Below are 12585 nucleotides of genomic sequence, written 5' to 3'. Positions count from 1 at the left end.
ATATACTAAACAATAATGAACTTTTATACTAATTTTCATACTGTTTCTTGCTCATTGAAGTATGATTTGTGTAAGTTGAGCTAATGTTATCAGACACGGAATATTTTTGTCCTTTTTATAGGTAAACCAGAGCAGAGAGGAACAAGCATAGAGAACGAGACTGAACCACGTTCCATTCAGCAAACTCCAGTTAAGGAAGACTTGTTTGGATGTGTTCCATTCGTTTCACAAACAGGTTAGTTTAACATTCATCTAATTCTTTTAATTTTGTTATGCTTTCTGGAAGTTTTCTAGTCTGAAATCTGGGAACCTACAAAGGTCTGCACAGCTCTTTTTGATTTTGTCCACAGCTGTCTACATCAATTTGCTAGTTGATATGCCCAAAGCTGGCCTCTATTCGAGAATAACCCAGTTTTGGGCATAGCTGCAAGCAAATCTATATGGATCTTGGTGGGTAATCAGCTGCTGTAATTAATAATTCTTTGCCTCTTCAGTTGTAATTTGCTTTGATTCATTGGACAAATGGCAGAATGTCTGGGCAGTGTCTTTGATGTATATGTGGTTTTGAGCATGTTTCCTTATTTTTTATAAAAAATAACTTGTTTTTCTCTGATAGCATCTACTTCGCTATTTTCTATTCACAAACTATTTCAGTGCACAAATTGAAAAATATATCTTTTATTATAAGCTTATATACCACTCAACATAAATGAATGTCTTGAGAAAGACTGGGTTCAAAAGTTGTATGAACTCTTTTGGCGATGTTTTATTAACTGCCTTTCTGGCAAAAGTTGTAGCTAACTCTAACTCTGTGTTTCCAGTTTGAGGTTTACTTATAAAAAATAGTTTAGAGCCCTGTTATTCGAGCTGTCTTTAAATTAAAACAAGATCATTGCCTTCAGTGATTTGTGGCATTAACTCTGAGTCTCCCCAGCCTAGTTTGCAGCCTCCTTTGGATATGACTGGCTGATGGATCTTGGTAGATCTCTATATAATAGTGAATTGTCTTCTCACTCCTGCACCCCTAGATGAAATGAGCTTTTACCATTTTCTATTTCTTTCTAGTTCAGTGATGAGGGACACCTTATAATTGGCCTAATGGGCACTTGTGCTAAGCTGGTATAGGTGGTAAGGGTTAACAAAGTGAAATAGTAACATTCATCCTATGAAGAAGATATTGATAGTGTTAGGAAGGTGAAAGGAATGGTAGTTTTTCAGGGGATATTACCATAGTTCATCTTCCTTTTTTGATTGTTATTGCAATAGTACACTTCGGCGAGAAATCAACGAAATCGGAGACCAATAATTGCACTTCATAAGATTCCACTTTGTTCAGCATATACGATCCTAGTTCACTTTTAGTTTTGGGCAGATTCATCATTGCATCTTGAAAATCAAATGATACTAGAGGTGTATTGTTTGAAAAATGGTCATCCTATTACAGGCTGTATGTTCTTTTACACAAGATACACAGCAAGTTAACAACAGAAAAATGTTTCAATTAAGAGAAATCATTGCATTCTTAAAATTTGACATTAAATGGCTTTGTTCAAACAAACTACCCTGATTTAATACAACAGATTTTATGGCAGTTGAAATAATACTAATATTAGCTTCTACAACATGCCATTGCAACTGAGTGCTTCTGGCACCCTGTGTTACTGTTAAATATAAACATCTCAAAGATACTGACTTGTAGATGAGCATTGACAAAAATTTTGGGTTGGAAACTTCAATAGATGTAATTAGAGGAAATAGGCTTTTAAATGTTGAAGTCATTCTGGCAAATTGCTTCTGGAATGGTGTTACTTTTCTTAAGAGAGCAGTTTAGTTTTAAGACAGTTCAGATTTTAACAGACCAGAATGTGCTCAATTCACTCCTTTTCCACCTTCAACTTTGAAATTTTAATTAAGTAGCAAGAACAGACTGAGAGGGACTTGCCTTACAAGATGTACTCTTTTTTAATTAAAAAAAACTGTTACTGGCAGCTTTGGTTGGACAATGGAAGTGTGTTTGTAATTCAGTCCTTGTCTGAATATTCTTACTGATACAGCAGTGCAAAGCATGTAATTACGAGTTACAAGACATTCATCAGTTTTAATCTGTTGTCTACAAAAAGAACATCAATTTTTTAAAAAAAGATTTGGATCATCATATGTGATTAAATATGTTTTTGTGTTCCGCTACTTGGAGAGGTTTTAACATTGATTGCAATTTGTAATAATCCTTTGTACATTACAGAAAAGTTAAAATTTCTTTTAGTGATTTATGTAGATTTACTTTTTCAGATGTTATCAAGTGGATTAATAATTTCAAGCCTGATTTTGTTCAGAAACAAATTGATGTTCTTTGGTAAAATACTGCTTCTGCATCCATTTTTAAAAATCATTTTATTGCCAGCTTGCTGAGTAAGCTTTGCCAAAAAAGGGTGTATAAGTAACTCTGATGGGATTTCTGTCAAGTTTGTGCATTTTTGTGACAGCCTGCTTTATAATATACATATAAATTTACCTTGAATGATAAATCAGTTTATTTATATTCTGACTGTCTTTTATTTTCAAAGTATAGATTTTGAATCCATGGCAATGTGAGCCTCAAGTCTTTGCATATGTGTAGAATCCCTTCGGGCTTTCCATAATACTGCTCACCGAAGTGTTCTCGTGTCCCCTTCTAGCACCGCAAAGTCCATTTTTAAGCTCCATCCTGGCTACTTTGGAACACACCGGAGCCCTACCTAACACCTTCGTTTAACAGACGAAGCAAAGTTTATTAAATGCAATGTTAGCATTGATTTTGACGCCAATTCATTGTGTATATTTAAACCAGAGTTTAAGAGATTCTTAGTATGGGTGTCAAAGGTTACAGGGAGAAGGCAGGAGAATGGGGTTGAGAGATAATAAAGTAATAATAGGCATCTGTTAGTCTCGAGAAATCATGGATTTGTGTCTTGGAATGTTTCCAGGGTGCAGGCCTGGGCAGGGTTTTGTATGGGAGACTGGAAGTTGCCCATGCTGCAAGAATCTGCTCTCCACGCCACCGATGCTGTCCAAGAGAAGGGCAAGGGCTGATACAGCTTGGCACCGGTGTCATTGCAGAGCAATGTGTGGTTAAGTGCTTTGCTCATGGACACAACACGCTGCCTTAGCTGAGGCTCGAACTAGCGACCTTCAGATCACTAGACCAACGCCTTAACCATGGCCATGAGCCAATGACAATAAAGCAGTGTTGATGGAATGGCAGAGCAGACTCTAGAGCTGAATGGTCTAATTCTGATCCAGTGTCTGATGATCTAGTGGCAATAGTGAATTTCTTCAGTACCTGCTTTTATTGAGATGTAGCCTATGAAGTGGGGGAAATAGTCTGCGTTTTCCGGGTCTCATTGGAGATTTTAGTGACAATGTCTGAACAGTGGAATGATAAGCTGATAGTATGCATTTTTATTTTATGGATATTATATGTAAAGCCGATTTTTCTGTGAGTAGGTGACAACAGCACTTGGATTAAGGATATTGCCATGAGGTCTTGTTCTTTTTCTCTCTAGGACAAAACTATCCTACAAGCATTTTGCTACCAAAGCAATTCCATTAGAGACAGCTTCTCTACTCTTGTTTAAGCAGTTCTCTGGAAAGTAATAATTGATGTTTCCTGGCTCTGGCATTGAAGTTGTTCAGGTGGCCAGTTTATTTCACCATGGAATTTAAACCAAAATTTATCTAAAGACCTTTAGCTTATCTGGGCGCCAGGGTTGGAGCAGGTTTGCCAATGACCAAAACATGCTAGTTCTATTTCAGAATGACTTTAGAGAGTTGTGCGATGTTCCCATTCCATAGGGGAGCACTGAATTAGCTCATTCTCTGGAGCATTCTATGAAGTTAGGGTTTCTCACTTGGTTTGTTTCAGAATATGGAAATGTTCTGGCCTTGCTGTGTGTGCTGTCCAAATTCTTAATATCTCAAGCATGGCAGTGATGCTATATCAAAGTGAGCTTCCATACTGTGGTAGCATAATGACATTCAGGGCTGTTGTTGATGCATCTGAGGGTTCTGACATTCCTGTTCCTAAAACTCACATTTAAGTGGAGGTTGCTCACAAGTGAGCAACCTCATTGTGGATAGGGCTTTACTACACACTAACTGCCACCTGAGTTTGACAGAGCAAGAACGTGATGTATTAAGATTATTCACAAAGACGAGAGGCCAGGCTTTGTGTAAAATACATTAACATGCAAATGCACATCAGCAAATGTGTAAGCTCACATAGACGGCATACAGATGACCATGTCCATTTCAGCCATCTGGCTTTTCCTACTCTTCATCCACTTGACCTTTCAAACCTCCCCATTCTGAATCTTCTATCTTTCAGTGTCAACCAGCCCTAGACCCCAGCGTCAAAGTTCAAAGCAAATTTATTATCAAAGTGCATATAGAGATGCGAGAAGTTTGTGAACACTTTGTATTACCTGATTTTCTGCATTAATTATTCATAAAGTGTGGTCTGAACTGTATCTGAGTCATAATAATAGACAATTGGCCTAAACTAGATGCACGCAAACAATTGTACTACAGTAGTACAATGGTGTACTACTGAGTACACCATTAAAACAATCACAGTCTAGGTTCAAAAAATGATGTGAACCTCCGGGATAATGATTTCAACAAAGGCTATTTGGAGCCAGGTGTTCTGACCAATGAGATGAGTTTGGAGGTGAGAGTTGTCGAGGAGCTCTGCTATATATATGAAAAAAAAGAAGCAAAAAGTCAGGTTACTGACACAGCCTGCTCTTCTCAAGAAAGATCTGTTTATGTGCACCATGCCTCGATCAAAACAACTTTCAGAGGACCTCAGAAGAAGAATTGTAGAGATGCATGAAGCTGGAAAAAGCTACTTGAAGCACTTCTAAAAACCCGAGTGTTCATCAGTCCACTGTAAGAAAAGTTGTCTCCAAATGGAGGAAATTCAGTACTGTTGCTACTCTCCCTAGGACTGGATGTACTGCAAAGGTCAGACCAAGAGCCCGACTTGCAGTGCTGAAGGAGGTGGAAAGAACCCAAGGGTAACAGCAAAGGACCTGAAGAAAGCTCTAAAACTTGATAAAGACTTTGTTTATGTATCTGCTAAAGAAATACACTGAACAAGAATGGTGTTCATGGAAGGACACCATGGACAAAAACACTGCTCTCCAAAAAAAAACATTACACAGCTCAGGTTTGCAGAAGACTGCCTGGGTGTTCCACTATGCTTCTGAGACAATATTCTGTGGACAGATGAGACAAAAAGTTGAACTTTTTGGCAGCAATGTACACCGCTATGTTTGGAGGAGAAAGGGGCACTACACACCAACACGACAACCTCATCCCAACTGTGAAGCATGGTGGAAGGAGTATCATGGTTTAGACTGCTTCATTGCCTCAGGGCTGGACAGCTTGCAATCGTTGAGGGAGCAATGAATTCATAATTGTATCAGAACATTTTAAAAGAGAATATCAGGGTAGCAGTCCATCACCTGAAGCTTAATAGAAGTTGGATGATGCAAAAAGACAATGATCCGAAACAGTAGAGGAAATCAACAACAGAATGGTTTAAAAAGAAGAAAATTTGTGTTTTGGAATGGCTCAGTCAGAGTCCAGACCTTAACACAATTGAGATGCTGTGGCATGACCTGAAGAGGGTGGTATATGCAAGGTATCCCAGAAGTATTGATAAACTGAAGCAGTTTTTTTTTAATGGAGGTATGGTCTAAAATTCCTCCTCGCCATTGTGCAAGTCAGAAGCTACAGGAAACATTTGATGGATGTTACAACTGCTAAAGGAAGTTTTACCAGTTATTAAATACAAGGGGTTCATTACTTTTTCCAGCTTGGACTGTGAAAGATTAAACAACGTGTTCAATAAAGACATGAAAAGTACAGTTTGTGTGTTACTAGTTTAGGCAGAATGTTTTTCTATTATTGTGACTTAGATGAAGAACAGACCACAATGTATAAGTAATTAATGTAGAAAACCAAGTAACTGTAAAGAGTTGAAAAACATTTTCTTGCAACTGCATGTCACTTTATACAACCTTAAACTTCATTTTCTTGTGGGCATTTTCAATAAATCTAATAACCATAATAGAATCAATGAACGATTGCACCAAGAGGGCAGGCAACCAGTGTGCAAAAGATAACAAACTCTGCAAGTATAAAAGAGAAAAACTAATAATTAATAATGATCATGAGATGAAATGTCCTTGAAAGTGAGTCTATAGGTTATGCAAACAGTTCAGTGATGGGGCAAGTGAAGTTATTCTCTCTGGTTCAAGATCTTGATGGTTGAGGGGTAATAACTGTTCCTGAACCTGGTGGTGGGAGTCCTGAGGCTGCTGTACCACCTTGCTGATGGCGGCATGACCAGGGTGATGAGAATCCCTGTTGATGGATGTTGATTTCCTGTGACAGTGTTCTCTGTAGATGTGCACAATGGAGGGGGAGGGCTTTACCCATGATGGGCTGGGCCATATCCACTACTTTTTGTAGATTTTCCATCCAGGGGCATTGGATACCAGGCTGTTATGTAGCCATACAATATACTCTCCACCACGTATCTAGGGCGGCATGTCAAAGTTTTAGATGTCATGCCGACTCTCCAAACTTCTAAGGAAGTAGAGGCGCCACCACGCTTTCTTTGTATTTGCACTTGTGTGTTGGACGCAGGACAGGTCCTCTGAAATGACAACACTGAGGAATCTAAAGTTGCTGACCCTTTCGTCCTGAGGTCAATAATCAGCTCCTTAGTTTCTCTGGCAGTAAGAGGTTGTTGTGGCACCACTCAGCCAGATTTTCAATCTCCCTCCAATATGCTAATTTGTTACTATCTTTGACAAAGTAACCATTTTGCATATGACAGTGGTGTCGACAGCAAACTTAAATATGGCATTCAAGCTGTGCTTAGCCACACAGTCATAACTATAAAGCAACCAGAGCAAGGGGCTAAGTGCACAGGTTTATGAGCTGATGCAGGTCCTAAAGAAGATGTTGCCAATCTGAACTGACTAGAGCCTGCAAGTGAGGAAATCAAGGATTAAATTGCACACTGAGGTATTGAGGAAGAGGTCTTGGGATGATAGTATTGAATGCTGAGCTGTGGTTGGTAAAGAACATTCTGATGTATGTATCTTGGCTGCCCAGATATTCCTGGGTTGAGTGAAGGACGATGAAGGAAATTATATCATCTGTGGACCTGTTGTGCCAGTAGGTAAACTGGAGCGGATCCAGTTGCTTCTCAGACAGGCGTTGATATATTTTAACACCAGTCTCTCAGAATGGTTCATCACTGTGGATGTAAGTGCTACTGGATGATAGTCATTGAAGCAAGTTACCTTGTTCTTCTTGGACACTGGTATCATTGAAGCCTGCTTGAATTAGATGGGTACCGTAGACTACCAAAAGAGAGAAGTTAAAGATCTCCATGAACATTCCAGCCAGTTGATCAGCACAGGTCTTTAGTAACACAGACAGAAAGCTGGAGGAACTCAGCAGGCCAGCCAGCATCCACAGAATAGAGCAAACAATCGATGTTTCGGGCCAAGACTTTTCTTCAGGACTGGAAAGGAAAGGGAAGAGTCAGAAAAAGAAGTTGGGGGGAGCTGAGGGAGAAGTACAAAGTGATAGGTGATGGGCGAGGGCATATGTGCACGAAATGGAAGAGATGTGGTTGAGGGCAGTGTTGATGGTGGAGGAAGGGAAGCCCCTTCCTTTGAAGGAGGACATCTCAGTTCTGGAATGAAAACTGTCATACTGAGAGCAGATGTGGTGAAGACAGAGTAACCTTTTGAACCTTTGACAGAGGAATTGAAAGGAGATGATGACATTTTTACAAGTTGCAGGTTGGGAAAGGGTATTGTCCAGGTATCTGTGAGCATCAGTGGGTTTATAAAAGATATCAGCAGATAAGACTGTCTCCAGAGATGGAGACAGAGATCGAGAAAGGGGAGAGAGGTCTCAGAAATGAACCAAGAAAATTTGAGGGCAGGATGGTAATTGGAGGCAAAGTTGATGAAATCTATGTGCTCAGAATGGGTACAGGAAGTAGCACCAGTGCAGTCATTGATGTAGCATAGGAAGAGCTGGGAAGCAATGCTAGTGTAGGCTTGGAACCTGGACCATTCCACATATTCAGATCTTTAGTGCTTGGCCAGGTACCCCATCTGGGCTGAATGCTTTCCAGGGGTTCACCCTCCTGAAAGATGCTCTCATGTCGGTCTCTGAGACTGAATTCACAGGCATCGGGGGCTATGGAAGTTCATAATGGTTTCTCCATGTTTAAATAATTAAAGCAAGCATAGAAAACATTGAGCTGATCTGGAAGCAAAGCCCTGTTGTTACCTATGCCGCTGGATTTCCCTTTGTAAGAAGTGGTAGCATTCAAGCCCTGCCACAACTGTCAAGCATCCTTCATTGATTCAAGAGTGGTCTGGAATTGGTGCAACTTGCCCAGGAGATAGCTTTGTGGAGAACATACTTGGACTTCTCCTAGCTTGGTCACCAGACTTGAGACTAGAACATAGCCTCCAGATTTGGGGGAGTAAGGTTAGGATGGAAATGAGGAGGAACTGCTTTTCCCAAAGAATGGTAAATCTGTGGAATTCTCTGCCCAATGAAGCAGTGGAGGCTACCTCAGAAAATATGTTTAAGACAGGCTTTTAGATTTTTGCATAGTAGGGGAATTAAGGGTTATGGGAGAAAGGCAGGTAGGTGGAGATGAGTCCGTGGTCAGATCAGCCACGATCTATTTGAATGGCAGAGCAGGCTTGACAGGTCAAATGGCCTACTCCTGCTCCTATTTATGTTCTTATGTCTCTGATCTGGCACTTGGGATATTGAGGATTTCTTGGTTCATCAAGGACTTGGTTGGGGAAGATAATGATTTTGTAGGGACATACTTGTTTATGACTGTTTTTATAAAGTCTCTGACAATTGTGTATTCATCTGTGGATCTAAATGAACTTGCTCTGACACCCTGCCCCCCATTCTTTCACTTAGGACACTTCTCTGACATTTTCCTCTGCACTTTCATTCCCCCATGCAGTCCATCCTTTAGGAATACTATTGCTACTGTTATTACTATTGAGTGACTTCTCCTTCACAATAGGACAGTAGATTGAATTGGAGTGGTCTGCTGTCCCTTCTATACAACGGAGGAGCTCCTCAGTTGCCCATCATTGCTCTTTCTAAACTGGAATTTTGCAAGTGCAAGCATCTGTTGTTTTGCTTAACCAGACAGTACAGCAGTACATCTAACTGATAATAATCAGAGCCCAGAGGTTAGTGGATCAACTAGACTCAAATTCATTAGTTAATTAGTTAATGCTGGATGGACTGTCTGGCTGGCTGTATTTTTTTTAAGAGAGTAGGATTTTTTTCCTAAGATATACAACTGCATGGCTTATTAAACTAGTTCATTAAGTAATAGGTTTAAATTTGTGTCACAAGTCACAAATGGATAGGAGTGGGTAATTATAGCAAATTTCATATTCCTTAGTGACATTAATGAATGAGGAATTTTACAACCATTCTGTAGATTCATGGTCACCATTTCCAAGTCTTTGATTTATTCCACAAAATCATGTTCCCCTTTTTTTGGTGGGAATTGAATATTCCTCTGAATTATTATCTGGTATCTTAACCTGTGTCCTTTCACTGTAATCTTTAGCTTTTAGACTTTAAAATCATACTTTCAAACAATTGCATGTTTAGAACCCAGCAACGTTTTTGAATTTATTGCAAGAATGCCACTTGTATGCAACTGTTCTCACTGTCTCTAAGAAAGATCCTTAGGGTCACATTTGCCACTGGAATCAAACTAATTTTGAACAAGATCCTTACTGCTGGCAGTTGAAACTTGTTCTGTTCAGTTGAGCTGGATTTTAGCATAACTGTTTCAAAACATTAAGAAGATTAACTTACCATATTCTTGTTTATTTCCCTAAATATTTTTACAATTTAATTATTGTACAAATGTTATTTCTCCTTAGGAACAAGTGCAAGAAGTGAAGAAAATGTGGAAAATTCAGGCAGTGCATTTAAATCCCGAACACAAGGTTATATACTTCCACTCAGCGACCAGAGCAAAGAGGAGAAAAATGACCCAAGTATCTTGCAGAACAAAAAAAATGGAGAAGACTCAGATAGCGATTTTGAATCTGACCCACCTTCTCCTCAGAGCAGTGAAGAGGAAGAACAAGAGGAGGATGAGTTCCACAGTGAACACGGAGAGTTCAATGATCTAGAACCAGAAACATTTGGACAGAGGCCACTGTTAATGGAATCTGATGAAGATGAAGCGGGTGAAGAAGAAAAGCATAGCTCTGATTCTGATTTTGATCAGAATAGAGAAAGATCTTCGGTAACAGAGCAAGGATCAGAATACAATGCTGATGGTGAAAGTATTGCAAGTTTAGAGTCGGCAGCAGCACTCATCACCCCTCCAGACTCGCCTCGAATCAAAGGTGTCAAAACACAAGATGAAGTAGATATGTTTGGTGCGGTGCCATTTGTGGGTTTGCAGCAGCATATGCAACTTGATAAAATAATGCAGAATAAAGAGAGTATTCCAAAAGCATCCTTCAAAACAATTGCTGTTAAGGAGCAGGAAGAGTTTGATGTATTTAGCAATGCACCGTTTACCAGAAAATTACCTCATCCTATTTACTGTGTTGAAAGTACTCTGACACAAACACCACCTGTTTCGCCTAATGATGTGGACATGTTTGGATCTACCCCATTTCAGCCACATCAGCCTGCTCAGCATAGAGAGGAGAGCAAAGAGGATGCTTTTGGACATGTTCCTTTTGAGGGGGTCACCACTCAGCAGCACAGATTAAAGCAGCGCAGTTTACAGAAACTTTCTTCTCGACAACGTCGCACCAAACAGGAAGCTTCTAATGGCAATGGAAAACGCCACCATGGCACACCAACAACTACAAGGAAATCTACCAAACCTAACTATAGAACTCCAGAGCGAGTACGCAGGCACAAAAAAGTAGGGAGACGCGATTCACAAAGTAGCAATGAATTCTTGAATATTTCTGATTCTAAGGAGAATATTGGTGTGGCTCTTACAGATGGAAAAGAGCAATGCCATTTATTGGCTACTGATGAAAGCCTTCTTGACCTTTTTGGTGCCAAGCCATTCCATCCCCAAGACCTTGCCAGAAACTCTCAATACCATTGTCTAAGTGATCGAGGAGACCACAATCCTGTCGCTAACAGATCCAGACCTAGTTCTGTACATGGCACATTTCATGCTGGAGACGGGCTAAAAACTGATGATTTTGGTGCAGTGCCCTTTACTGAACTAGTTTTACACAGTGTTGCACCTCAACATGGTGATTTTGATCCATTTGGTGCAGCACCATTTCCTTCCAAACAGTAGTCTTCCAATAGAAAAGACTATATGCTTTGTTAAAACTAATTTTCCACCACAAGGCCTTATGAGCAGGGCTTCTTCCCCGTGCTACTCAATACCTCTGAGCCATTGCAGAGGGGGGAGCTCCCAGCTTACACTTATTCTCAAAAATAATCTGTGGAAATAGACTGTGTGCAATCCATTCCATTCCCGCTTTCATATTTTAAGGGATTTATAACTTCCTACTGTAATTCCTAATTTTATCTTGGAAAAACAGTGTGAAAATCAATAATGTGAGCTTGCAGAACTAAAAAAACAGCTAGCATTTGAAATCACCAAGCAGAAGAATCAGACCTGATTATAGACTCTGCAGTTTGCTTTTTCTGAGGCAGATTCAATGATTTCCTCTGCAGAATAATCCTCAGGCTAGCAAAGTATCATGCCACATGTTTTGCAGTTTGTAACGTGATCATAATATGCAGCCAGTTAAGCCAAACAACTATATGCTTAAAACTGGAGTTTTAATACCCCTGTAATAAGTCTGTCATATTTTAATGCTTGCATTCAGCCAAGTTGCTTTTGTGTGAATGGAACTCAGACATCTAGTAGATAGTCTTTGTATTGCTGCGATACAGTTAAAGTGCACTTTTCAGACTTGGAGACTTGAAAATGAGCAAGTCTCTTTTTTTGTATTAATAGTTTAAAATTTGTTACAACTATCATTTACATTTAGTGGTTTTCTTTCCACTATGTAATACATGGGGAGCTTTGCTCATTTTACGTTTTTTTTGCAACTGTATTGTTAAATGAGTATTTAACAGTTGAAGGGATTGGATTGCCACACTCCCTTTATTCATTGATACCTGCAATAAATTCCACTTGAAATTATGGTTACAATGTTTTGAGTAAGAAATGTTTATTTTAGGAACCTAGAGTGCATAGTTATTGGTTTGTAGAGTAATTGTGGAATTTTGCTAAGTTATTACTGACTGAACTTTAGATTCAAGATTCAAAAACCTTATTGTCATTCTAACTGTACATCAGCTCTGCAGGGCAGAATGAGACAGCGTTTCCCAGGAGCAGTGCAATCGTAACATAACAAACGCAACACTAAATAATAAACATAACAATAAATAGTAAAACACAACAGCCACATGTTGGTTAAAATCAAGTTATAAGCGTACAGTGCAAGTTAAAAG

General features: G+C 39.5%; 1 protein-coding gene across 2 annotated transcripts in view; it reads left to right on the top strand.

The window, feature by feature from the left end:
- bmp2k (BMP2 inducible kinase) overlaps window positions 1-12283 on the top strand; it is an 87497-nt gene extending 75214 nt beyond the window's left edge. For both annotated transcript variants that reach the window (XM_059988718.1, XM_059988719.1), the window contains exons 15-16: window positions 122-235; window positions 10014-12283. In XM_059988718.1, the coding sequence (XP_059844701.1) occupies window positions 122-235; window positions 10014-11413 (1514 nt within the window). In that variant the 3' untranslated portion in view covers window positions 11414-12283. The remainder of the gene's footprint in view (window positions 1-121; window positions 236-10013) is intronic.
- Window positions 12284-12585: the final 302 nt, after the last annotated feature.

Source organism: Hypanus sabinus, chromosome 14 (assembly GCF_030144855.1).
Source record: "Hypanus sabinus isolate sHypSab1 chromosome 14, sHypSab1.hap1, whole genome shotgun sequence".
NCBI lineage: Eukaryota > Metazoa > Chordata > Chondrichthyes > Myliobatiformes > Dasyatidae > Hypanus > Hypanus sabinus.
This window is presented reverse-complemented; position numbering and strand designations above follow the sequence as displayed.